The 23,930-nt window shown below is 45.0% G+C and overlaps 1 protein-coding gene across 1 annotated transcript; it reads left to right on the top strand.

Annotated features, from left to right (window-relative positions):
• Window positions 1-8,497: 8,497 nt before the first annotated feature.
• On the top strand, window positions 8,498-23,710 carry LOC129827887 (calcium-binding protein 2-like). The gene is made up of 7 exons (XM_055889150.1): window positions 8,498-8,604; window positions 9,319-9,624; window positions 20,040-20,070; window positions 20,194-20,328; window positions 20,769-20,878; window positions 21,073-21,220; window positions 21,730-23,710. Exons 1-7 carry the CDS (start codon window positions 8,518-8,520, stop codon window positions 21,753-21,755), a joined length of 843 nt encoding a protein of 280 aa, XP_055745125.1. The 5' UTR covers window positions 8,498-8,517; the 3' UTR covers window positions 21,756-23,710.
• The last annotated feature ends 220 nt before the right edge of the window (window positions 23,711-23,930 follow it).

Below are 23,930 nucleotides of genomic sequence, written 5' to 3'. Positions count from 1 at the left end.
CTTTACGGTGTCCCAGAACTTTTTTGAATTTGTGTTGCAGGAAGCAAATTTCTGCTTGAAAAAGCTAGCCTTGGCTGTTCTAACTGCCTGTGTATATTGGTTTCTGGCTTCCCTGAAAAGTTGCATATCACGGGGGCTGTTCGATGCTAATGCAGAACGCCATAGGATGTTTTTCTGTTGGTTAAGGGCAGTCAGGTCAGGAGAGAACCAAGGGCTATATCTGTTCCTGGTTCTAAATTTCTTGAATGGGGCATGCTTATTCAAGATGGTGAGGAAGGCATTTTTAAAAAATGACCAGGCATCCTCTACTGACGGGATGAGATCAATATCCTTCCAGGATACCCCGGCCAGGTCAATTAGGAAGGCCTGCTCACTGAAGTGTTTCAGGGAGCGTTTGACAGTGATGAGTGGAGGTCGTTTGACCGCTGACCCATTACGGATGCAGGCAATGAGGCAGTGATCGCTGAGATCTTGGTTAAAAACAGCAGAGGTGTATTTGGAGGGCAAGTTTGTTAGGATGATATCTATGAGGGTACCCGTGTTTACGGAATTGGGGTGGTACCTGGTAGGTTCATTAATAATTTGTGTGAGATTGAGGGCATCAAGCTTAGATTGTAGGGTGGCTGGGGTGTTGAGCATGTTCAAATTTAGGTCGCCTAGCAGCACGAGCTCTGAAGATAGATGGGGGGCAATCAGTTCACATATAGTGTCCAGAGCACAGCTGGGGGCAGAGGGTGGTCTATAGCAGGCGGCAACGGTGAGAGACTTGTTTTTAGAGAGGTGGATTTTTAAAAGTAGAAGTTCAAATTGTTTGGGAACAGACCTGGATAGTATAACAGAACTCTGCAGGCAGTCTTTGCAGTAGATTGCAACACCGCCCCCTTTGGCCGTTCTATCTTGTCTGAAAATATTGTAATTGGGGATAAAAATGTCTGAATTTTTGGTGGTCTTTCTAAGCCAGGATTCAGACACGGCTAAAACATCCGGGTTGGTAGAGTGTGCTAAAGCAGTGAACAAAACAAACTTAGGGAGGAGGCTCCTAATGTTAACATGCATGAAGCCAAGGCTATTACGGTTACAGAAGTCATCAAAAGAGAGCGCCTGGGGAATAGGAGTGGAGCCAGGTACTGCAGGGCCTGGATTCACCTCTACATCACCAGAGGAACAGAGGAGAAGTAGGATAATGGTACGGCTAAAAGCTATGAGAATTGGTCGCCTAGAGCTACCAGAGCAGAGAGTAAAAGGAAGTTTCTGGGGGCGATAAAATAGTTTAAAGGAATAATGTACAGACAAAGGTATGGTAGGATGTGAATACAGTGGAGGTAAACCTAGGTATTGAGTGATGATGAGAGAGATCTTGTCTCTAGAAACATCATTGAAACCAGGTGATGTCATCGCATATGTGGGTGGTGGAACTGCAGGGTTGGATATGGTATAGAGAGCAGGGCTAGAATCTCTACAGTGAAATAAGCCAATAAACACTAACCAGAACAGCAATGGACAAGGCATATTTACATTAAGGAGAGGCAAGCTTAATCGAGTGATAAATAAGGGTCCAGTGAGTAGAGGTTGGTTGGGGTCGTGGCGATCCAGACAGCTGGCCGGGTATATGGCTATCGGTAGCAGCATAGGATGGAGGTCTGTTTGTAGATACCTCGTGCGTTTCCGTCGGTAGGTTCCGTGTAGTGGGGTTTTGTTCAGATAGCAGCCGATAAGACAGCTAACGATTAGCGGGCCTCAGATGAGCGTTCAGGTAACGCCGGGACGGAGGTGCCGGTTGGATAAATCCCTCGGGCAGATAACGTCGGCAGTCAGTCGTGAAGGCCCGGTGGGGTTCCGTATCTGCAGCAGCAACAAAGAAACGGGTCCGGATGGTGATGGAACTCCTCAGCTGGCTAGCTCCAGCATGATTTGAGTTAGCTCCGGGGTCGACGTAAGCCAATAGTCACACGGTATGCAGCTAGCTAGCTGCGAAATCAAGGTGCAAGTGTCCAGAGGCTGCGGTTGGAATCCGGGGAAACTGAGAGAAAAAAAGTCCCGGAATGCTCCGGTCCGAGTCGCGTTGCACAAAAGTGCCGGTAGATTATCGAGCTAGAGGAATAGCTGATGACCGCAAAACGTGGGCAGCTGAAACACCAACGCTAGCCAGCAAACCGGCTAATTTCGGGGCAGCTACAGATTAGCTTCTGGCTAGCTATCGGAGTAGCTTCTGGATTAGCTTTCAGGCTAGCTTCTGAATTAGCCCCTGGCTATCTTCCACGATGGATTTCAGATTGAGGTAAATAGTACTTATTGTAATTGGTGAAGCGGGTTGCAGGAAAGCTTTTGCAGGAAAGCTTTTGTAGTTGAGTTCTTGGATAATAAAATAAATAAAAGATATGTGAAGAAAAGGTGTAAATATATATATATACAGGACACGACACGACAACACGGAAAAATACGTCTGAACTGCTAAGCCACCTTGGTATGTTTTTGGCCCTAGCCCTCAGCCTTCGATTCAACAGGTCCCTGTCGTGCTCAATGGGATTGACATCCGGGCTCTTCACTGGCCATGGCAGAACACTGACATTCCTGTCTTGCAGGAAATCATGCACAGAACAAGCAGTATGGCTGGTGGTATTGTCATGCTGGAGGGTCATGTCAGGATGAGCCTGTAGGAAGGGTACCACATGAGGGAGGAGGATGTCTTCACTGTAACGCACAGCGTTGAGATTGCCTGCAATGACAAGCTCATTCCAATGATGCTGTGACACACCGCCCCAGACCGTGACGGACCCTCCACCTCCAAATCGATCCCGCTCGAGAGTACAGGCCTCGGTGTAACGCTCATTCTTCGACGATAAATGCGAATCCGACCATCACCCCTTGTGAGACAAAACCGCGTCTCGTCAGTGAAGAGCACTTTTTGCCAGTCCTGTCTGGTCCAGCGACGGTGGGTTTGTGCCCATAGGCGGTTATGTTTGGTGAAGACCTGCCTTACAACAGGCCTACAAGCCCTCAGTCCAGTCTCTCTCAGCCATTTGCGGACAGTCTGAACACTGATGGAGCGATTGTGGATTCCTGGTGTAACTCGGGCAGTTGTTGTTGCCATCCTGTACCTGTCCCGCAGGTGTGATGTTCGGATGTACCGATCCTGTGCAGGTGTTACACGTGGTCTGCCACTTTGGAGGGAGTTGAAAGTCCGTGTTGCCCAGCAACAGCCCCAAAACATCACTGCTCTAGAGGAGATCTGCATGGAGGAATGGGCCAAAATACCAACAACAGTGTTTGAAAACCTTGTGAAGACTTACAGAAAACGTTTGACCTCTGTCATTGCCAACAAAGGGTATATAGCAAAGTATTGAGATAAACTTTTGTTATTGACCAAATACTTATTTTCCACCATAATTTGCAAATAAATTCATAAAAAATCCTACAATATGATTTTCTGGATTTTCTTTTTCTCATTTTGTCTGTCATAGTTGAAGTGTAGCTATGATGAAAATTACAGGCCTCTCTCATATTTTTAAGTGGGAGAACTTGCACAATTGGTGGCTGACTAAATACTTTTTTGCCCCACTGTAAGTCCATATTCAGTCTACATATCTGAAGTCTGAATCAGGCCCATCGTGAGTTCATGGTCTATTCCTTCTTTAATTAACAAACAAATTAATTATTAAGGTTCATCTAGTTCCTCTGTCTATAGTATCTGTAATGAGATATCACTCCGAGGCTTATCTACATGCAGTAACACGAGCCTTTTTTTGCATGACTGCTTATCTATCCATCCATCCCTCACCTCCCTCTTTCCATCTCTCATTCTCTGTAAAATGAGAGAGATCTTGTCATAGGCTTACAGGTAGATCTCTGGGATCAATGAGAGGTCTTTGTTTTATGATTGGAAGAATTAACAACATTGGGTATCATTACAGAGACATTTCCAGTGTTTAATAAATGTCATTCAGAGCCTCACACCACTCAAACCTGTATCCCGTAACCATCAGAGAGGCCCAAATCAGGCCCAAATCACCTCACCTCCGGATACTCCTGAACTTGGTCCTACTACTTGGTCCCCCACCACCACCACAAATTAGTATCTAACTCTCATAATTTTTTTCTCGAGGCCCCTGACACCTTAAACTACTTCCCTCTATTTTTCTCTCTGGATGTTTTTACCATAATTGATCTCTTTTCTCCCCCAGTCTGAGTTGTGCCCCCCCCCCATCAATAATGAATGACTGCATGAGGGAGAAAGATAGGCTTAAAGTGATTAATGGAAACCTCATTAGGAACTGGAGAAATGTTTGGCAACATACGCTTAGCCTTCGGCTTGCATACTATCAACTTCTCTTACAGCCAGAAAGGGGTTAATACTGGCTAAGAAAGGTGGGGTGAATGGAGGGGTCAGAGGACAAGAAAGCAGTGGGGCCAATGAAATAGAATACTTTACAATCTGTTAGGAAATGTTCCATGCGTGATTAAGCATACAGACATGGCACACACGACTAACATAAAGACATTACATGACAAATAACATGGCACAGAATTCAGCCCAAAGTACAGTTGAAGTCAGAAGTTTACATACACCTTAGCCAAACACATTTAAACTCAGTTTTTCACAATTCCTGACATTTAATCCTAGTAAAAATTCGGATCATCACACAAAGTTAGGATGTCAGAATAATAGTAGAGAGAATGATTTATTTCAGCTTTTATTTCTTTCATCACATTCCCAGTGGGTCAGAAGTTTACATACACTCAATTAGTATTTGGTAGCATTGCCTTTAAATTGTTTAACTTGGGTCAAACGTTTCAGGGTAGCCTTCCACAAGCTTCACCCAATAAGTTGGGTGAATTTTGGCCCATTCCTCCTGACAGAGCTGGTGTAACTGAGTCAGGTTTGTAGGCCTCCTTGCTCGCACACGCATTTTCAGTTCTGCCCACAAATTTTCAATAGGATTGTGGTTAGGGCTTTGTGATGGCCACTTCAGTACCTTGACTTTGTTGTCCTTAAGCCATTTTGCCACAACTTTGGAAGTATGCTTGGGGTCATTGTCCATTTGGAAGACCCATTTGCGACCAAGCTTTAACTTCCTGACTGATGTCTTGAGATGTTGCTTCAATATATCCACATAATTTTCCTGCTTCATGATGTCATCTATATTGTGAAGTGCACCAGGCCCTCCTGCAGCAAAGCACCCCCACAACATGATGCTGCCACCCCCGTGCTTCACGGTTGGGATGGTGTTCTTCGGCTTGCAAGCCTCCTCCTTTTTCTCCAAACATAACGATGGTCATAATGGCCAAACAGTTCTATTTTTGTTTCATTAGACCATAGAACATTTCTCCAAAAAGTACGATCTTTGTCCCCATGTGCGGCAAACTATAGTCTGGCTTTTTTATGGCGGTTTTGGAGCAGTGGCTTCTTGCTTGCTGAGAGGCCTTTCAGGTTATGTCGATATAGGACTCGTTTTACTGTGGATATAGATATAGATATTGATATAGATATATAGTTCCTCCAGCATCTTCACAAGGTCCTTTGCTGTTGTTCTGGGATTGATTTGCACTTTTCGCACCAAAGTACGTTCATCTCCAGAGCGGTATGACGGCTGCGTGGTCCCATGGTGTTTATACTTGCGTACTATTGTTTGTACAGATTAACGTGGTACCTTCAGGCATTTGGAAATTGGATTTGAACCAAGGATGAACCAGACTTGTGGAGGTCTACAATTTTTCTTCTGAGGTCTTGGCTGATTTCTTTTGATTTTGCCATGATGTCAAGCAAAGAGGCACTGAGTTTGAAGGTAGGCCTTGAAATACATCCACAGGTACACCTCCAATTGACTCAAATTATGTCAATTACCCTATCATAAGATTCTAAAGCCATGACATAATTTTCTGGAATTTTCCAAGCTATTTAAAGGCACTGTCAACTTAGTGTATGTAAACTTCTGACCCACTGGAATTGTGATACAGTGAATTATAAGTGAAATAATCTGTCTGTAAACAATTGTTGGAAAAATGACTTGTGTCATGTACAAAGTAGATGTTCTAACCGACTTGCCAAAACTATAGTTTGTTAACAAGAAATTTGTGGAGTGGTTGAAAAAGGAGTTTTAATGACTCCAACCTAAGTGTACGTAAACTGGGCCTCCCGGGTGGCGCAGTGGTCTAGGGCACTGCATCGCAGTGCTAACTGCCACCAGAGTCTCTGGGTTCGCACCCAGGCTCTGTCGCAGCCGCGACCGGGAGGTCCGTGGGGCGACGCACAATTGGCAAAGCGTCGTCCGGGGTAGGGAGGGTTTGGCCGGTAGGGATATCCTTGTCTCATCACGCTCTAGCGACTCCTGTGGCGGGCCGGGCGCAGTGCGCGCCAACCAAGGGGGCCAGGTACACGGTGTTTCCTCCGACACATTGGTGCGGCTGGCTTCCGGGTTGGAGGCGCGCTGTGTTAAGAAGCAGTACGGCAGGTTGGGTTGTGCTTCGGAGGACGCATGGCTTTCGACCTTCGTCTCTCTCGAGCCCGTACGGGAGTTGTAGCGATGAGACAAGGTAGTAATTACTAGCGATTGGATACCACGAAAATTGGGGAGAAAATGGGATAAAAAAATAAAAAATAAAAAAATATATATAATTATTTTTTTTTAAAAAGTGTACGTAAACTTCCGACTTCAACTGTACATACACTTAGATGTAGGAAGTAGAACAAGCCGTCTAAGGCTAGGTTGTATTTTATAGTTGTTGTTTAGTGAACTGAAAGTCCTTGTTTAGTGAACTGAAAGTGATTGATCGAGTGAGAGTGAGATCGAGTGAGAGAGAGTGATGCTCACCATTTATCCATTAACTACTTTATTTGTGCACCTTCACAATCGATCTATGAGGCCTAAGTCAGTGGAAGCTGGTGGGAGGAGCTAAAGGAGGACGGGCTCATTGTAATGGTTGGAATAGAATACATGGAATGGAGTCAAACACTTCAAACATATGGAAACCACATGTTTGACTCCGATCCGTTCCTTCAAATTTCAGCCTTTGCAATGAGCCCGTCCTCCTGTAGCTCCTCCCACCAGCCTCCACTGGACTAAGTGCAGTTCTGGAATTGGAATGGGAAGAAGAGTTGGAGAGGAAGAGCAGAGAGGTAGTGTTATTTATAGATGCTTTTAGTGGAATTACATATCTGTGGAGCCGTCAGACATGTACGGAAATAAGGACGAGCTTATAGTTACACTGTAGTGTCTAAAAATGAAACGGAGGCAAGCTGTGTGTGTGTGTTTTGAAACACTATACCCTCAGTAGGCAAGCTGTGTGTGTGTGTTTTGAAACACTATACCCTCAGTAGGCAAGCTGTGTGTGTGTGCATGCGTGTTGAAACACTATACCCTCAGTAGGCAAGCTGTGTGTGTGTGTTTTGAAACACTATACCCTCAGTAGGCAAGCTGTGTGTGTGTGCATGCGTGTTGAAACACTATACCCTCAGTAGCCAGGCTGTGTGTGTGTGTTTAGTCATGCCTACATGATGTATTTATTCATGCATGCATGTTCGTTTTTTGATGGCGATGTCACGTCATGTTTTTAACTCCTATGCAGCAAATCATTCTTTGAATCTGTACGCAGCCCCCCTTCCCTCCTCCTCCTCCTCCTCATCCCTTAGCAAATGAAAGGCTGACCTGAACACCTCACCGAGAATCCAATTTGCGTTCCAACAAAGGCCTGGAATATGACGGGGCAGAGGATTGGGGACAGATTGAGCGACAGAAAAAAGGGGGAGAGAGAGTAAACGCAGAGGATTATTGTCAGGGCGAGACACAGAGGGTCACAATAGAGAGGGATGGAGGCAAGAAAAAGGACAGAGAGAGGATGGAGGAAGTGAGTAGGTTAAACACATGTCAAACTGGGTAGACTACATATCACTACACAAAACAGGAAACAGACAGGCAACATGATAGAGAGACTGGAAAAGGGGGAAAGAGAGAGAGTGTGTGTGAGAGAGAGAGAGGTGAAAATAGGGACAGGTTGGGGGAGTGATGGAGAGATTGGTAGGTAGAGAGAGAGAGATACTGTGACACCTGAGGGACTCAGAGACAGCGAAGAAGGGCAGAGGTGCAGGAACTCAATCCCTGAGCTACAGGACACCTGATGATAAAACCCACTCACCTAGACACTGGACAAGAGATGGAGAGAGCCACGCGCTAGCATCCACTGAACAGGAGGATAGATGGAGAGCGGGGGGAAAGGGGAAGAGAATAGGGGAGGGAAATCGAGGAAGTAAAAAACGGTGGGCGATTCTATTTAGAAAGAGTAAGCAATTTTTTTCTGATTTTAAACTTTGGAGAGAGGTCTATAGCATTGGATGGATAAGAAAGCAAGTCAAGGCAGGAATTAGAACTAGTAAATATAGAACTAATCAAGTCAGTTTGAGGTATCTCTAAAATAAATCCACTAGGAAAACTAGAGAGGAGAGGAAGGGAGATAGATAGATAGATAGATAGGGAGGGAGGGAGGGGGGGCAAGAGAGTGAGCACGTAAGCAAACGACACCGAGATGTTCATGATCATTCAGAAGGATTCTTCCGCCGGAGGAGGCGTTACAGAAGGGATGAGCACGCCGCAGGAGAAAACTGCAAAACAGGTGTGTGTGTGTGTTTGTTTGTTTTCGTGAACGCTTCATTTACAGTTAATTACACAATGTTTTTAGAATGTGGCTGATATATTAATTATGCTGTGTCATTTCTCTCTACCTCTAATAAACAAACTTAGATGTTTTAGCGTCTTTTTGTTTTTCTGATTATATTATGTGCCTATGTCTGTTTGTGTGTGTGTGTGTGTGTGTGTGTGTGTGTGTGTGTGTGTGTGTGTGTGTGTGTGTGTGTGTGTGTGTGTGTGTGTGTGTGTGTGTGTGTGTGTGTGTGTGTGTGTGTGTGTGTGTGTGTGTGTGTGTGTGTGTGTGTGTGTGTGTGTGTGTGTGCGTGCGTGTGTGTGTGTGTGTGTGTGTGTGAGTGAGGGGCTCACTGCTGTGTATTAGGGGGAGTTGAGGGTAAGAAGATGGGAGGACGGATATATAATGAGGCGGGGGTAGGGACTTTGTTTCAGGTATATGAAACCAGGGAATCTTACGGGTTTCGTCAGAGGTTATGGGATGAAATCATTTTGGGGAGAATTTAACCCGTGAATTTAACCTCAAACACGAATGTTTTCATTATTCCATCACTCTTCATTATTCAATATGAAATAACATCAGTTTAATAGTTTTTATGAAACTTTAGTATGGAATTTGACTCCGCTCCTGACTATCAGTATCAATGTGGCTCTAAAGAATCTTTCACCCTGTACTTTCCCCACACAGGTAAAAGCAGCGATCAGTAAGAAGGTCCAGAAACAGCAGAATAAGCAGAGGAGGCGGTCCAGTGAGCAGAGTGGAGTCTCTGAGGTCTCAGCGGCTGGAGTCAAGCCCCCCCATGGTATGAGGTACAGACAGAACTCCACCCCCTTCCCCGTGACAGCGAGAGACAAAGAGAGGGGTACAGGGGACGAAGAGGAGGATCTGGATGTGGAGGACAAGGTGGCAGATATGATGAGGTCGGGTGGTCAGAAGCAGCAAGAGAAGGAGCCGATAGACCTGCTGCCTATAATGGACCCAGCTTTCGGACCGGTAAGAACCAGGATGACCTGGGATAGACCTGCTTTAGCCGTGTGTGTGAGTATCTGTGTGTGTGTGTGTGTGTGTGTGTGTGTGTGTGTGTGTGTGTGTGTGTGTGTGTGTGTGTGTGTGTGTGTGTGTGCGTGCGTGCGTGCGTGCGTGCGTGCGTGCGTGCGTGCGTGCGTGCGTGTGTGTGTGCGTGTGTGTGTGTGTGTGTCCATCCATGCCCATCCATCAAGGCATGATTGAAATCTACCCAGGTCCCAATTGAAATTCTAAGCCCCCCTGCTTCAAATGTAAACCCTGACACTGTCCCAATACTCTACGGTAGCTGCTTATGCTATATCCTATGTCCCATGGTATTTTCTGACCTAAGCCATGCTAACTGGACAGTTTATAGTGTGTATTTTGTTTAGCGCTCATGCTAATAGTCAGACTGGACCTTGATCTAATGTTAGCCTTAATGCTAACAGAGTTGTGTTGTTTACCTATGTGTTCAGGGTTCATGTGGTAGCAGCATGAGGATTTAAGCTCCTTCGTTGCCATCCGCTACATTACGAAAGTGTAATCCGTAACAGATATCATGTTACGCCCCAGGATTTATGAACACCAGACAGTTCTCATTCCCACCCATTGTATCAGCGGCTAGCACCACCCACCCACACGATAAAAGCATGACACGACACACTATACAACACAACATCACAACATCTGCCCATGGCTTCAGAGACTTGTGGGAAGGAGAACCGTAGGTTTGCCCTCAGGGGTCCAGTTCTTCCTCCCTGCCCAGCCCTGCCTGCCCTGCCCTTCCTGCCCTTCCCTGCCTGCCACATCCTGGCCTGCTCTCTACTCGGCACTGGTTCTGACTCACTGAGTTACTGCAGACTTCCTGTAGTCTGAAACATCAAAGAGGATGACTCACACCTAATAGTAAAGACTCATACACCATGATAGGTCAACTCATTGATTTTGTTGGAGAAAAGAGATTGATTCTGTTGGAAAGATAAAGAGAGCTAGGGAAGATAAAGAGACCTAGGAAAGATAAAGAGACCTAGGAAAGATAAAGAGACCTAGGAAAGATAAAGAGAGCTAGGAAATCAATGGTAATGGAAAATGGTAAAGAGGTCATTGGTAGTGGCAGTGAAGCAATATGGTGAGAGTTTGAGAGAGGGAGAGAAGCCGAAGGGTGGAGGAGAGGAGAGGAGCGGAGAGGAGAGGAGAGGAGAGTGAGAGGAGAGGAGAGGAGAGGAGAGGCTCATGTGGTGCTCAAAAGGACAAAATCTATAAATGTCCAGTATGCTGGACACCCCCCTGCCCCTCATATAATCCATTTGTCATCCATTTACCGACAGCACACTAAGAATTGAGAACATGTGAGAACAGATTGGTGCTTGCATAAACATCCACATCCACACGTACATAAACAAAACAAGCTCACATACAAACACACAGTCTATATTTCCCCCTCAAATACATACACAGTAATACAGTAATATCCATACTCATCCTCTCAAGTTTTCCCTCTTTTTTATCTTTCTACCAGTGGAGGCTGGTGGGAGGAGCTATAGGAGGACGGGCTTGTTGTAATGGCTGGAATGGAATAAATGGAATTAAGTCAAACATGTGGTTTCCGTTTGATACCGTTCCATTTATCCAATTACAGCCACAATGAGCCTGTCCTCCTATAGCTCCTCCCACCAGCCTCCACTGCTTTCTACTGTACCCTTTATTTTGTATCTTTCTCCTTCCTCCCTCTCCGTCTTTCACACCATCTCCATCCTCCCTCTTCATCTTTCACTCCCTCTCCATCCTCCCTCTTCATCTTTCACTCCCTCTCCATCCTCACTCTTCGTCTTTCACTCCCTCTCCATCCTCCTTCTGTCTTTCACTCCCTCTCATCCTCCCTCTCAGTCTTTCACTCCCTCTCCATCCTTCCCCTGTCTTTCACTCCCTCTTCACTCCCTCTCCATCCTCCCTCTCTCTTTCACTTCCTCTCCATCCTCCCTCTCTGTGTCTTTCACTCCCTCTCCATCCTCCCTCTTCATCTTTCACACCCTCTCCATCCTCCCTCTCCATCCTCCCTCTCCATCCTTCACTCCCTCTCCATCCTCCCTCTTCGTCTTTCACTCCCTCTCCATCCTCCCTCTCCGTCTTTCACTCCCTCTCCATCCTCCCTCTCTGTCTTTCACCCGCTCTCCATCCTCCCTCTCCATCTTTCACTCCCTCTCCATCCTCCCTCTCCGTCTTTCACTCCCTCTCCGTCCTCCCTCTCTGTATCTTTCACTCCCTCTCCATCCTCCCTCTTCATCTTTCACACCCTCTCCATCCTCTCTCTCCGTCTTTCACTCCCTCTCCATCCTCCTTCTCCTTCCTTCACTCCCTCTCCATCCTCCCTCTTCGTCTTTCACACCCTCTCATCCTCCCTCTTCATCTTTCACACCCTCTCCATCCTCCTTCTTCGTCATTCACTCCCTCTCCATCCTCCCTCTCCATCTTTCACTCCCTCTCCATCCTCCCTCTTCGTCTTTCACTCCCTCTCCATCCTCCCTCTGTCTTTCACTCCCTCTCCATCCTCCCTCTCCATCTTTCCCTCTCTCTCCATCCCCCCTCTCCATCTTTCCCTCCCTCTCCGTCTTTCACTCCCTCTCCATCCTCCCTCTCCATCTTTCCCTCTCTCTCCATCCTCCCTCTCCATCTTTCACTCCCTCTCCATCCTCCCTCTCCGTCTTTCACTCCCTCTCCATCCTTCCTCTCCATCTTTCACTCCCTCCTCGTCTTTCACTCCCTCTCCATCCTCCCTCTGTGTCTTTCACTCCCTCTCTCTCCATCCCCCTCTCCATCTTTCACTCCCTCTCCATCCTCCCTCTCAGTCTTTCACTCCCTCTCCATCCTTCCTCTGTCTTTCACTCCCTCTTCGTCTTTCACTCCCTCTCCATCCTCCCTCTCTGTGTCTTTCACTCCCTCTCTCTCCATCCCCCTCTCAATCTTTCACTCCCTCTCCATCCTCCCTCTTCATCTTTCACACCCTCTCCATACTCACTCTCCGTCTTTCACTCCCTCTCCATACTCACTCTCCGTCTTTCACTCCCTCTCCATCCTCCCTCTCTGTCTTTCACTCCCTCTCCATCCTCCCTCTTCGTCTTTCACTCCCTCTCCATCCTCCCTCTGTCTTTCACTCCCTCTCCATCCTCCCTCTCAGTCTTTCACTACCTCTCCATCCTCCCTCTTAGTCTTTCACTCACTCTCCATCCTCCCTCTCAGTCTTTCACTCCCTCTCCATCCTCCCTATTCATCTTTCACACCCTCTCCATCCTCCCTCTTCATCTTTCACTCCCTCTCCATCCTCCCTCTTCGTCTTTCACTCCCTCTCCATCCTCCCTCTTCGTCTTTCACTCCCTCTCCATTCTCCCTCTTCGTCTTTCACTCCCTCTCCATCCTCCCTCTCTGTCTTTCACTTCCTCTCCATCCTCCCTCTGTCATTCACTCCCTCTCCATCCTCCCTCTCAGTCTTTCACTCCCTCTCCATCCTCCCTCTCAGTCTTTCACTCCCTCTCCATCCTCCCTCTCCATCTTTCACACCCTCTCCACCCTCCCTCTCAGTCTTTCACTCCCTCTCCATCCTCCTTCTGTCATTCACTCCCTCTCCATCCTCCCTCTCAGTCTTTCACTCCCTCTCCATCTTTCACTCCCTCTCCATCCTCCCTCTCAGTCTTTCACTCCCTCTCCATACTCCCTCTTTCATTCACTCCCTCTCCATCCTCCCTCTCAGTCTTTCACTCCCTCTCCATCCTCCCTCTCAGTCTTTCACTCCCTCTCCATCCTCCCTCTCAGTCTTTCACTCCCTCTCCATCCTCCCTCTCAGTCTTTCACTCCCTCTCCATCCTCCCTCTGTCATTCACTCCCTCTCCATCCTCCCTCTGTCATTCACTCCCTCTCCATCCTCCCTCTCAGTCTTTCACTCCCTCTCCTTCCTCACTTTTCCACTCTTTCTCTTTCTCCATTTCTGATAGACAGGTTGAGTTACTGGATACTAGTGTCAGTATCTAAGACCTGATCAGAACACAATAGCGCAACATAATTACCTACACGCATATCGCCATAGTGACCAGAGTCTTACTTCCAGTCAAGGATTAGAGTAATGTTGCATGACGCATGTCTACCTGAGTCTGTCACAATATGTGTGAGTGTGTGTGTGTGTGTGTGTGTGTGTGTGTGTGTGTGTGTGTGTGTGTGTGTGTGTGTGAGATACCTGATAGAGATCAGATCATGTTGAGAACACACAGAACCAGAAACCCCAACAGTCACATGATTAATTGACACTATCAATACTTAAATAACAATTAGATAGATAATCAATCTTGGGCATTGGTTGTATCAGTGACTAGTCCCCAAGTCCAATTTGATTTGTCACATTGTAAACAACAGGTGTAGACTAACAGTGAAATGGTTACTTTCAGGTTCTTTCCCAACAATGCAGAGTGAAATATAAAAAATATAATGGAAATAGTGACACGAGGAATAATACACAGTGAATAATGAATAACAGTAATCCTGGGGTTTAGCCCTGGGTCCTGATTAACCCTCAGGACTAGACCCAACCTCTTAGGCAATAACTCTATCATGTCTAGGAGATATATGCAGTTACTGGTCCTTCTGCAACCACTGGTCTCTGTCCAATGAGAGAGACTCATCACTTGAACTGGGACCAAATGCTGTTTACTAACTAGGCCGGCTAAGAGTTTGAATGAAGCACCATATTGGCATAACCATATTGGCATAAATTTGATGTGTGTGTGTGTGTGTGTGTTGTATATAAATAGCATTCTTAGCAGGATATATTCCATGAACACTTAAAGATGAGGGGATTACCAGCTTTAATTTGGCTTTAAATTCTGCCAAATACTTAAGGGATAAGTACTGTACAATATTTTGGACAGAAGCTGCTCTCTAGTGGTAATAAACTGACACTGCAGCATAGAACTGACCTCAATATGCCCCTGACTAGGCACCCTATCACTGCTCACGTAGGAATAAATTTGATTGATTGATGCATGTAATTGATTAATTGATTGGTACATTTAATTGTAATTAGAGTGAGTGTGTCAGCGCAAAAACAAAAAAAAGCAATACTTCGATACGAGGCCTATACTTGTTAGAGTTAGACACTAGTACTTGCTGAGGATTTATCCAAAATGTTCATTTGGTCTAAGCCCAAATCTGTCCCCAAAAGAGGAACAGTGGTCAGTTGATCTCGTAACAGACATCTGTCACCCAGTCAATCTTAGCACTCTGACTTCTTATCTACTACTATCACCATACCTCCGGGTTTGTGTGGCCGTGGAAGAGAGAGCGAGAGAGAGAGAGGGAGAGGGTCATAGGGAGTAGAAAGGAACATTACCAATCTACAGTACTGTATAACCAAATATTGAATGAATATTTGGCAGAATTTGAAGCCAAGTTACTATCGGATAGTGTTCCCGGAATGTCACATAATGTATATCCCACTGTTGTAAAACACATGCACATACACACATTACCAAATAGCCTGGAAGTTGCCAAAGTACTTAGTTCACAGCTGTGCGTCGTACCAAGTCCCAGCTGGAGGAACAGGCCTATCCTAGAGTTCACCCCTCTGTTGACCTCTGCCCTGACCTCTGAGGGTATGGAACTCTCTGGATAGTGGTTGGGTCCCGCTAAGCACCAATGGGCATAGATCTGGCTTAACTTTTGCCAGTCCTAAGCTTATCCATATGGGGGTGAAACATAAATCTGACCTTACACCAGCGTCTATGGACCCTTGCCTTAGCCTTCTACCCAAAACCTGAGGTTCATCAGAAGGACAATGGCATAGAACGGTATGCATTTGTTTTAAGATGTACAAAGTCAAGCTATAGTATGTTAACATCTGCACTGGTTGACAACACAGAAATCCAATAGGTCTCTCGCTCCTTATACAGCATGTCATTCCCATCACTTGTCATAGTATGTATTTAGTCATGTGAGTCAGTGTTGTGGCACAGAAACCCAGTTGAGGTCTTGTCCTGGAGTGTCTGATATTATGGCTGGTGTCCATGTTTTAGAGCATTAGAGCCTCTGTAATGTTGTTATTGTGCACCAATCAGAGAGAATACTACATTTGACATCCTATGATAGCCTCTGAAGCCTTTATCAATGCTAAAACAGACCAATCAGAACAGTCTACTGTGATGCATGTATTTAGTTTGGATACGGTTAACACACACACCTTTAACTGCATGTGTGTTTGTAATTCTAACACACGCGCACACACATCCAATGGTAGCCCACGACCGCAGCTTCCAGGCTGTTTGAGCATCTGTTTCACTCTTGGCTCTTTTCTTCCTCGTTCATTTTCTCTTTCTTTTGCTTTCTCTCTGTTTTGTTCTCTTATGGCTTTCTCATTGCTTTTCATCCCTTGACCAGTTTCATTTCCTCTTTCCTTGTCACTCGGGGAAATGTCCGTCCTTGTCTCTCCATCACTCCTCCACTTTACCTTCTCACCATCTCTTTTCATCTTGCATCACCCCTCTCTCCACCCTGGACTCAATTTCTTCTTCCCCTCAATCTCCTTACTCTATCCGTTTCTCTTCTTACCCCTCCATCGCTCCCTTTAATCTGAAATGCAGGGAAAGGGATTAAATCCCTTGCGTTTGCCTCCTCTAATTCTCTCTATCTCTCCCTCTCTCTCTCCGTCTGCCTCTCATCACCCTACATATATGTAGTCATTTCTATGGTATAACAAGCCTTGCTCCAGGGAGAGCGAGAGGGGGAGAGACAGAGGGGGAGAGAGAGAGGGGAGAGAGAGAGAGAGAGAGAGAGAGAGAGGGAGAGAGATAAGGGATTAAAAGACGGGGTAAAATTGAGGGTAGGAGAGAGAGAGACAGAGTAATGCACACATGGACAAAATGTCATGCAGCTCTTTTCTGTCCAGACATAGAAGTGGGCTAGGTTTATGTTTGTTTATTGGCAACCCTAGTAATAAAAAAAACACACCAGGAGTTCCATCTCTGATATGAACATCACTCTTCAGACCACGATGGGTGATAGGATGTCCTGGACCCCACCTCAGAACTCCAACGTTGGGTGGGACCTTTAAAACTCCACCGACAGGGGTGGAGCGAGAGAGAAAGACAGAAAATAGAGTAAGAAGAAAAATATAAGCGAGAGGGAGGGACGAGAGAGGGAGGATAGAGTGTTACTTCACTTCGAGGATAGGGGATGGGGAATTGTACCAAGCCATCCATGAAAAACAAAATGAAAAAGGTAAGAGCAGTTCCATTTGCTTTTGCTTTTCCAAAGATATTGGGACGAGAGCAGTTTTTGCTCGCTTGCTTGCTATTTCCTTGCCTATGTGTTAATGCATGAAGTATCATGAAGATATTGACCAAATGTAGTTGCTCTGTATTTGCTCTCAATTTAGAGCAGGTCATGTGTGTCTCTAAACAACTTTGCTATTGATCTAAAGGATTGTCACAACATTGATCTGAAACAATCGAACGTAATTCTTCTGAACAACTCCAGCAGAGACAATCTATGATGCTTCTTTTTCACCTATCTGCATAATGTTTCTGCATCTGCGGTATTGTACAATGGAGACCTTCCTTTGATTATCTCCAAGAAGGAGGAGTTCTTTATACTTGTGTTTTCTGAAAGGGCAGGCCCCGGGAACCAGATCAATGGTATCTGGTTTTATCAACTTAATACTCAAGTTACGTGTAGAGTCATTATTGACTAGACGTACTCTGTAAGTGTGTTATGTAACATTGTGCTAAGTCCCCGAGGTGAGCTGAGTGTCTGTGGCCTGAACACTTAGCAGAATGAACACCCCAATCCAACACTGAGCCAAGACTGAGCCTCGAAAAACAGAGCGAGAGAGAGAGGAAGAGAGACAGGGACCGGGACAGAGAGAGAGAGAGAGAGGGGAAGCATGGCTTCTTATAAACAATACACATACCGCCATGTTAACAGACAGAGAGTTTTACTTATTAGGCTGATGAGCCACTGGCTGATACGGTTTACCATGTAGACAGGCAGAGTTAAACTTCCTAAAAGAGAAGAGATTGCCAATCCTTTCCTGTACTGTGTGCTGTTGCAACATCTGATCTCCCTGAGGACTAGTGCTGTGGACAGCTGGCTGTCAGACCCCAGCAGACAGCGAGTGAAACAGAGTGTGAAACCAACGACTGTTGGGTTCACTAGATCTGCATGATTCTGGTTCTAAGGGGGCCGTCGAGCCCCGGGGGAACAAGCGGGGAACAGGGGGCCAGGAGGGGCCACGGTCGGAGGGCGAGGAGGAATCGGGCGAGGACAAGGAGTTTAAGGCGCCCCTGTCTGCACTGGTCCAGAACTGCACCGTGTTACACAGCATCGTGGGCCCTGCCTGCATCTTCCTCAAACAGGGCTTTGCAAGCAGCCAGATCGTACGTACACGCACTAGTGAACACAGACACACTCATCATACGCACACATACACACTTACAAATGCATACTAAATCATTCACGCACACAACGCCACCAACACACACACACATCATCATCATCATCATCATCGTTATGTCACTTCATTTTCACCACGTGATAGTCTCTCCACAATTAAGTTGTCATTTCACTTTCATAGCCATCATGGGACAACCAATCAAACTTGCTATTTAAATGATATAGTGTAAAATAGTCTGAGAGGAGGCGAACCAAACCTTGATGTGGTTGGCGCACTGTGTACACCGAGTGTACAAAACATTAGGAACACCTTCCTAATATTGAATTGTACCCCCTTTTGCCCTCAGAACAGATTCAATTCGTCGGGGGAATGGACTCTACAAGGTGTTGAAAGCGTTCCACAGGGATGCTGGCTCGTGTTGACTCTAATGCTTCCCACAGTTGTGTCAAGTTGGCTGGATGTCCTTTGAGTGGTGGACCATTTTTGATATACATGGTAAACTGCTGAGCGTGAAAAACCCAGCAGCATTGCAGTTGTTGACACACTCAACCGGTGAGCCCGGCACATATTACCCTACCCTGTTCAAAGGCACTTACATCTTTTGTGTTGCCCATTCACCCTCTGAATGGCACACATACACAATCCATATCTCACTTGTCTCAAGGCTTAAAAATCATTATTAACCCTGACTCCTCCCTTTCATCTACACTGATTGAAGTGGATTTAACAAGTGACATCAATAAGGGATCATAGCTTTCACATTGATTCATGGAAAGAGCTGGTGTTCCTAATGTTTTGTCCACTCAGAGTAGATCATATACAGGGAGATTCCAAGAAGAACATCTGTAGTAAAGACTATAAAGAAAAATAGATCTACAGGGATTTTCTCTCCCTATATTTCTCTGCCATCAAAGCACTCAACATTACAACCCACCACACCGGAACAGGCATGACCTACAGTGTGTGTGTGGTTGCGCCGACAATGCACATTATGTGTACAAGGGTCTCACTCATACTAAACCTCCCAAATCTCCTAATCTCCAGCTGTTGCCAGGGGCAACCCTCCCTATGGTGATTTACGTTGACGTAAAAGTATTTTACCAGTTCCATAATACAAAAAATGTCTTCTACAATGTAATCTGTATATATTTAGATTCAGATATATTCCATCCTTTAGACGTAATGTACTAGATAGATATAGTATTTAGTCTGACTTTGCAGAGCATCCTGGTTTACTCTTTCTAATAATGTGTGTCTACTGGCCCGCTACAAATCACATGTACTGCCCTGCCTTAAAAAGTATTCTCTTTCATCAAGGAAAACCAAACAGCAGACCTTCTGTCTTTTTATCCCTGCTTTCCTCTCATCCTCCTTCTATCTTTGGCGAATTCTCTCCCATGGTCTTTGTGATTGAAGTTCATTGTGCATTTCAGAATATCAGTGGTTGGACATTTGTGTTTGTCGATCTTTAGATTTTCATCTGTGCGTTTGACTGCGGTGTTTGTGTCAACATAAAGGCATGCGGCGTACGTTTGTCTGATCGTGGGCACGTGTGTAAACAGATTGTGTTATTGTCATAAGTCTTGTGTGTTTGTGATGTACATGTGTGAGTGTGTGGTGTGTGTGTGTGTGCGCGTACGTACGTGTTTTTGGTTTTACTATTCTTGTGGGGAGCAGGAAAATTCAGACAAGTGGTGGGATTTCACCTCCTCACAAGGAAAAAGGCTATTTTAGGCTGAGGGGTTAAGTTTAGGGTTAGAGTTACAATAAAGATTAGAATTAGGGTTACGTTTAGGGTTAGGAGTTACGGTTAGGGTTTTGGGGTTAAGTTTAGGGTTAGGTTAAGGAAAATAGCATTTTGAATGGGAACACTTTGTTTGGTCCCCACAAGGATAACAAAACAAGTGTGTGTGTGTGTGTTCATATGCAACTACCAGTCTGCTTATGTGTGTCCCTCTGCTACCTCCGACAGGACAGGGACCTACGACCTGAGGAGATTGAAGGTAGATGACACCCCTCTATCTGACATAGTCGTAATCAGACCATTACACGTGTTTCAGTGTAGATGATCCAATTCTTACCCTGTGCGTGCGCTTGTATGTCTGTGCCTGTGTGTTGCCACGCAGAGCTCCGCGAGGCGTTTCTGGAGTTTGATAAGAAGAAGAATGGCTACATCAGCTACAAGGACCTGGGAGAGTGCATGAGGACCATGGGCTACATGCCCACAGAGATGGAGCTCATCGAGCTGGGCCAGTCCATCTGTGAGTCTGACGTCATCATCAACATGAGACGGGGGAAACGCCACAGAATCATAGAATATCTGAAACTCTAGAGTGGTGTTATTACAACGAATGATGGACCCAGGAAGCACGGAGTCAGTAGAGAAAGACATTAGCCGTATCCATATTGTAACTGTGAGTAATAGTAGTCATGTTCATGAGGGATCCCGGGTGGCGCAGTGGTCTAAGGCACTGCATCTCAGTGCAAGAGGCGTCACTACTGTACCTGGTTTGAATCCAGGCTGTATCACATCCGGCTGCTATTCGGGAGTCCCATAGGGCGGCGCACAATTGGCCAAGCGTCGTCTAGGTTTGGCCGGGGTAGGCCGTCATTGTAAATAAGAATTTGTTTTTAACTGACTTGCCTAGTTAAATAAAGGTTTAATATATAAAAATATATATATGTTTTTTCTGGTCTGTAGGTGGGGGCAAACTAGACTTTGAGGACTTTGTGGAGCTGATGGGCCCAAAGATGCTGGCAGAGACAGCAGATATGATCGGAGTGAAAGAACTGAGAGACGCATTCAAGGAGGTCAGTGTTTCTCTCTCAGATTGTGTGGGCTCAAAGCTGACATAAATGGTTGCTGTCTCTCTCAATGTGAGTAACTGTCACTATATCCTCTCTCTGTCTCTCTCTCTGTCTCTCTCTCTTTGTCTCTGTCTCTTTCTCTCTCTGTCTCTTTCTCTGTCTCTCTGTCTCTCTTTCTGTCTCTTTCCCTCTCTCAGTTCGATACTAACGGTGATGGTCAGATCAGTATAATGGAGCTTAGGGAGGCCATGAAGAAACTGATGGGAGAACAGCTGACAAACAGAGAGATTGATGAGATCCTCCGGGACGTGGACCTCAACGGGGATGGACGGGTCAACTTTGAAGGTGTGTGTGGGTTGATTCTTCTATCCTTGTGGGGACATAAAATCCCCATATTTTCCCACAAGGATAGTAAAACAAGGAAAATTCTCCCTCATGGGGACATTTCCCACTTCCCCATGAGGACAAAACCTATTTTAAATTTAGGGGTTAGGTTTAGGGTTAGGGTTACAATTAGAGTTAGGATTAGAATTAGGGTTAGGGTAACTGTTTAGGGGTTAGGTTTGTGTTTGGATTAGGGTTAAGGTTAGGGTGAGGGTTAGGGCCAGGATTAGGGCCAGGATTAGGTTTAGAGTTAGGGAAATGGAAATTAATTTTAGGTCCCCACAAGGATAAAATAACATAACGTGTGTGTGTGTGTGTGTGTGTGTGTGTGTGTGTGTGTGTGTGTGCGCGCGTGTGAAGTTTCAGTACTGATTTATGTTTGTCAGAAACAGTGGCTTCAGCTTTTTTGTTGGTTTGTGTATAGGATAATACTTTTTCCTCTTTCTGTCACTTTCTCTCTCTTTTCACAGAATTTGTTCGAATGATGTCACGCTGAGATAAACAGATGGAGTCGTTGTGTAACAACTGGAAAAGGGACCACTACATTTGTAGTGAACATTCTTGCACCATGCTAATGACTGAGCATCGATTTTATAACGTTATTTTTGTTAAGCAACACTTATAACGTTCATTTTGTTAAGCAGCACTTATAACGTTAATTTTGTTAAGCAGCACTTAAAACGTTATTTTTGTTAAGCAGCACTTACAACGCTAATTTTGTTAAGCAGCACTTACAACGTTAATTTTGTTAAGCAGCACTTACAGTAAATTGAGTGAACTAAGGTAGTTCTACAAATCTTATAACTCAAGATGTGACAAAAGTGTGTAAAGGGAACAGGATTCAGATATTACATAATTGTTTTAGCACTATCCACTCGGTAGTGGTGCGTGGGTAAAATCACCGGGGAAGCCAAGCCAGGGGAAAAAAAGCCATATTACAACCTATGTGTTGTGATAATTGCGTTGGTTGCTCTATAACCTGTTAGTTATATGGCTTCCCACCATGATATATAGGCCTAAGTCCAAGACAATATAGGCCTAAGGCCAGTGAAGTCCACAAAGCATTTTGCATGTAACAAACAGTTACATTACCTACACCATGGTTAAGCAAGTTAATGTTTCCAACATTTTCGGACCATTAAACAACTATTGATTTAGAACCACAGAGAGTTACTGCAAGTTGAAAAGAAAACAGGAGCTGCCTCCACTAAACAGGAGCTGCCTCCACTAAACAGGAGCTGCCTCCACTAAACAGGAGCTGCCTCCACTCCACAGCACCATTTCACCTTCAACATTTCGACATCATCATCAAATAACCTCTGCTTAGTCTAATACAGTGACCACTAAAAGATACCAAAACAATTTAGTCCAATCAACGTAAGCTAAATATGATGTGGCTCTGATTTGTGTGTGTGTGTGTGTGTGTTCGCGCAAGTAGAAAAACCATGTAGACTCGCCCTACTTGTAGAGAAACGCCAATGACACTCTCCTCTTTGTAATGTTGCCTAAACGGTCTATGACTCTGACATACAGTACACGCTTTTAGTTTTTGTTGTCCTAGGCTACCTGGCTACAATTCTTGCTCGCTAGCCTAACATCCTTTCATAGGCAACGATGCGCCAGGTCAGCTAGTTAACATTAGCCTACTACATCTAGCTACATATTGAACTTCCTATCAGACCAGGGGCACAATGTCTGAACTTATGGTTGGATCAGAATCACTGTTATAATCATTTTTTGGCACACCAGGACCATTCACAGTTGAGCTCGTTTATCTCAAAGCTGATTGGCTATAATTTATTTTAAAACATGTATCAAGGGAGGCCAAATGCTTGCTGGCTTCCCCTGCGTTCAACGCTACAGGCGGCAACAATGTCATACTCTTTTTGATCAGACAGCATCAGATTGAGGGAAATTATGAAACAGAGAGACAAAAGACGTAAAAATGTTTTTATTGGTAAGTGTTTTGGGGAAGCCTGGCTTCCCTTGGCATCCATGAGTACACATCACTCTATCAAGAGAGTTTTTTTAACTACCGCTCTTAATATGGTTCAATTAATCAATAAATCAGCACAATTTTGGGGGTTTTCAAATTGCCGATGTCTTGATGCAAAGATTGAGATCATGTATAGTATGCTCTGCTCACAACAAAAATTACAGAGAGCAATGTACAATACGGCAAATGTAGCAAAATGAGGAACGTGTGGTACTGTAAGTGCATGGGGGCCGCCATCTTTATACACCTCCGCTATAGGAATGAACATTGTTTTGTTGTAACATATCAAAATCCTAATGCATGGCTGTCATTATTATATCTTATCTTTTTTAAGTTTTTTGTTTTTTTTAAGTGAAAGTTTTTACTCTGTTTGTATGTGTGTTCAAGGGTTTAACCTTGTTTGTAAAATGTGATGGGTTTTTTTTCAAATAAAAAAATACTCTGTGTTTTTTCTATTGCTGTTTATATGTTATCTCAAATGTAATTATTTATATGACAGTTTTTGACAGGTTAATTTATTGATGATAAATTTATCAAATGAGACTAGGGGTGGCAGCGTTGGACTAGTAACTGAAAGGTTGCAAGATCGAATCCCCGAGCTGACAAGGTAAAAATCTGTCGTTCTGGACCTGAACAAGGCAGTTAACCCACTGTTCCTAGGAAGTCATTGAAAAT

The sequence above is a fragment of the Salvelinus fontinalis genome, chromosome 29 (assembly GCF_029448725.1).
Source record: "Salvelinus fontinalis isolate EN_2023a chromosome 29, ASM2944872v1, whole genome shotgun sequence".
NCBI classification, from domain to species: Eukaryota; Metazoa; Chordata; class Actinopteri; order Salmoniformes; family Salmonidae; genus Salvelinus; species Salvelinus fontinalis.
The sequence above is the reverse complement of the archived record's forward strand: the minus strand, read 5'-3'. Positions and strand labels throughout refer to the sequence as shown.

Coding starts and splice junctions, on each gene's coding strand:
- LOC129827887 (XM_055889150.1), top strand. CDS start 8,518: ATGTTCATGATCATTCAGAAGGATTCTTCCGCCGGAGGAGGCGTTACA. Junction 8,605..9,318: donor AGGAGAAAACTGCAAAACAG/GTGTGTGTGTGT, acceptor TTCCCCACACAG/GTAAAAGCAGCGATCAGTAA. Junction 20,329..20,768: donor CGAGCTGGGCCAGTCCATCT/GTGAGTCTGACG, acceptor TCTGGTCTGTAG/GTGGGGGCAAACTAGACTTT.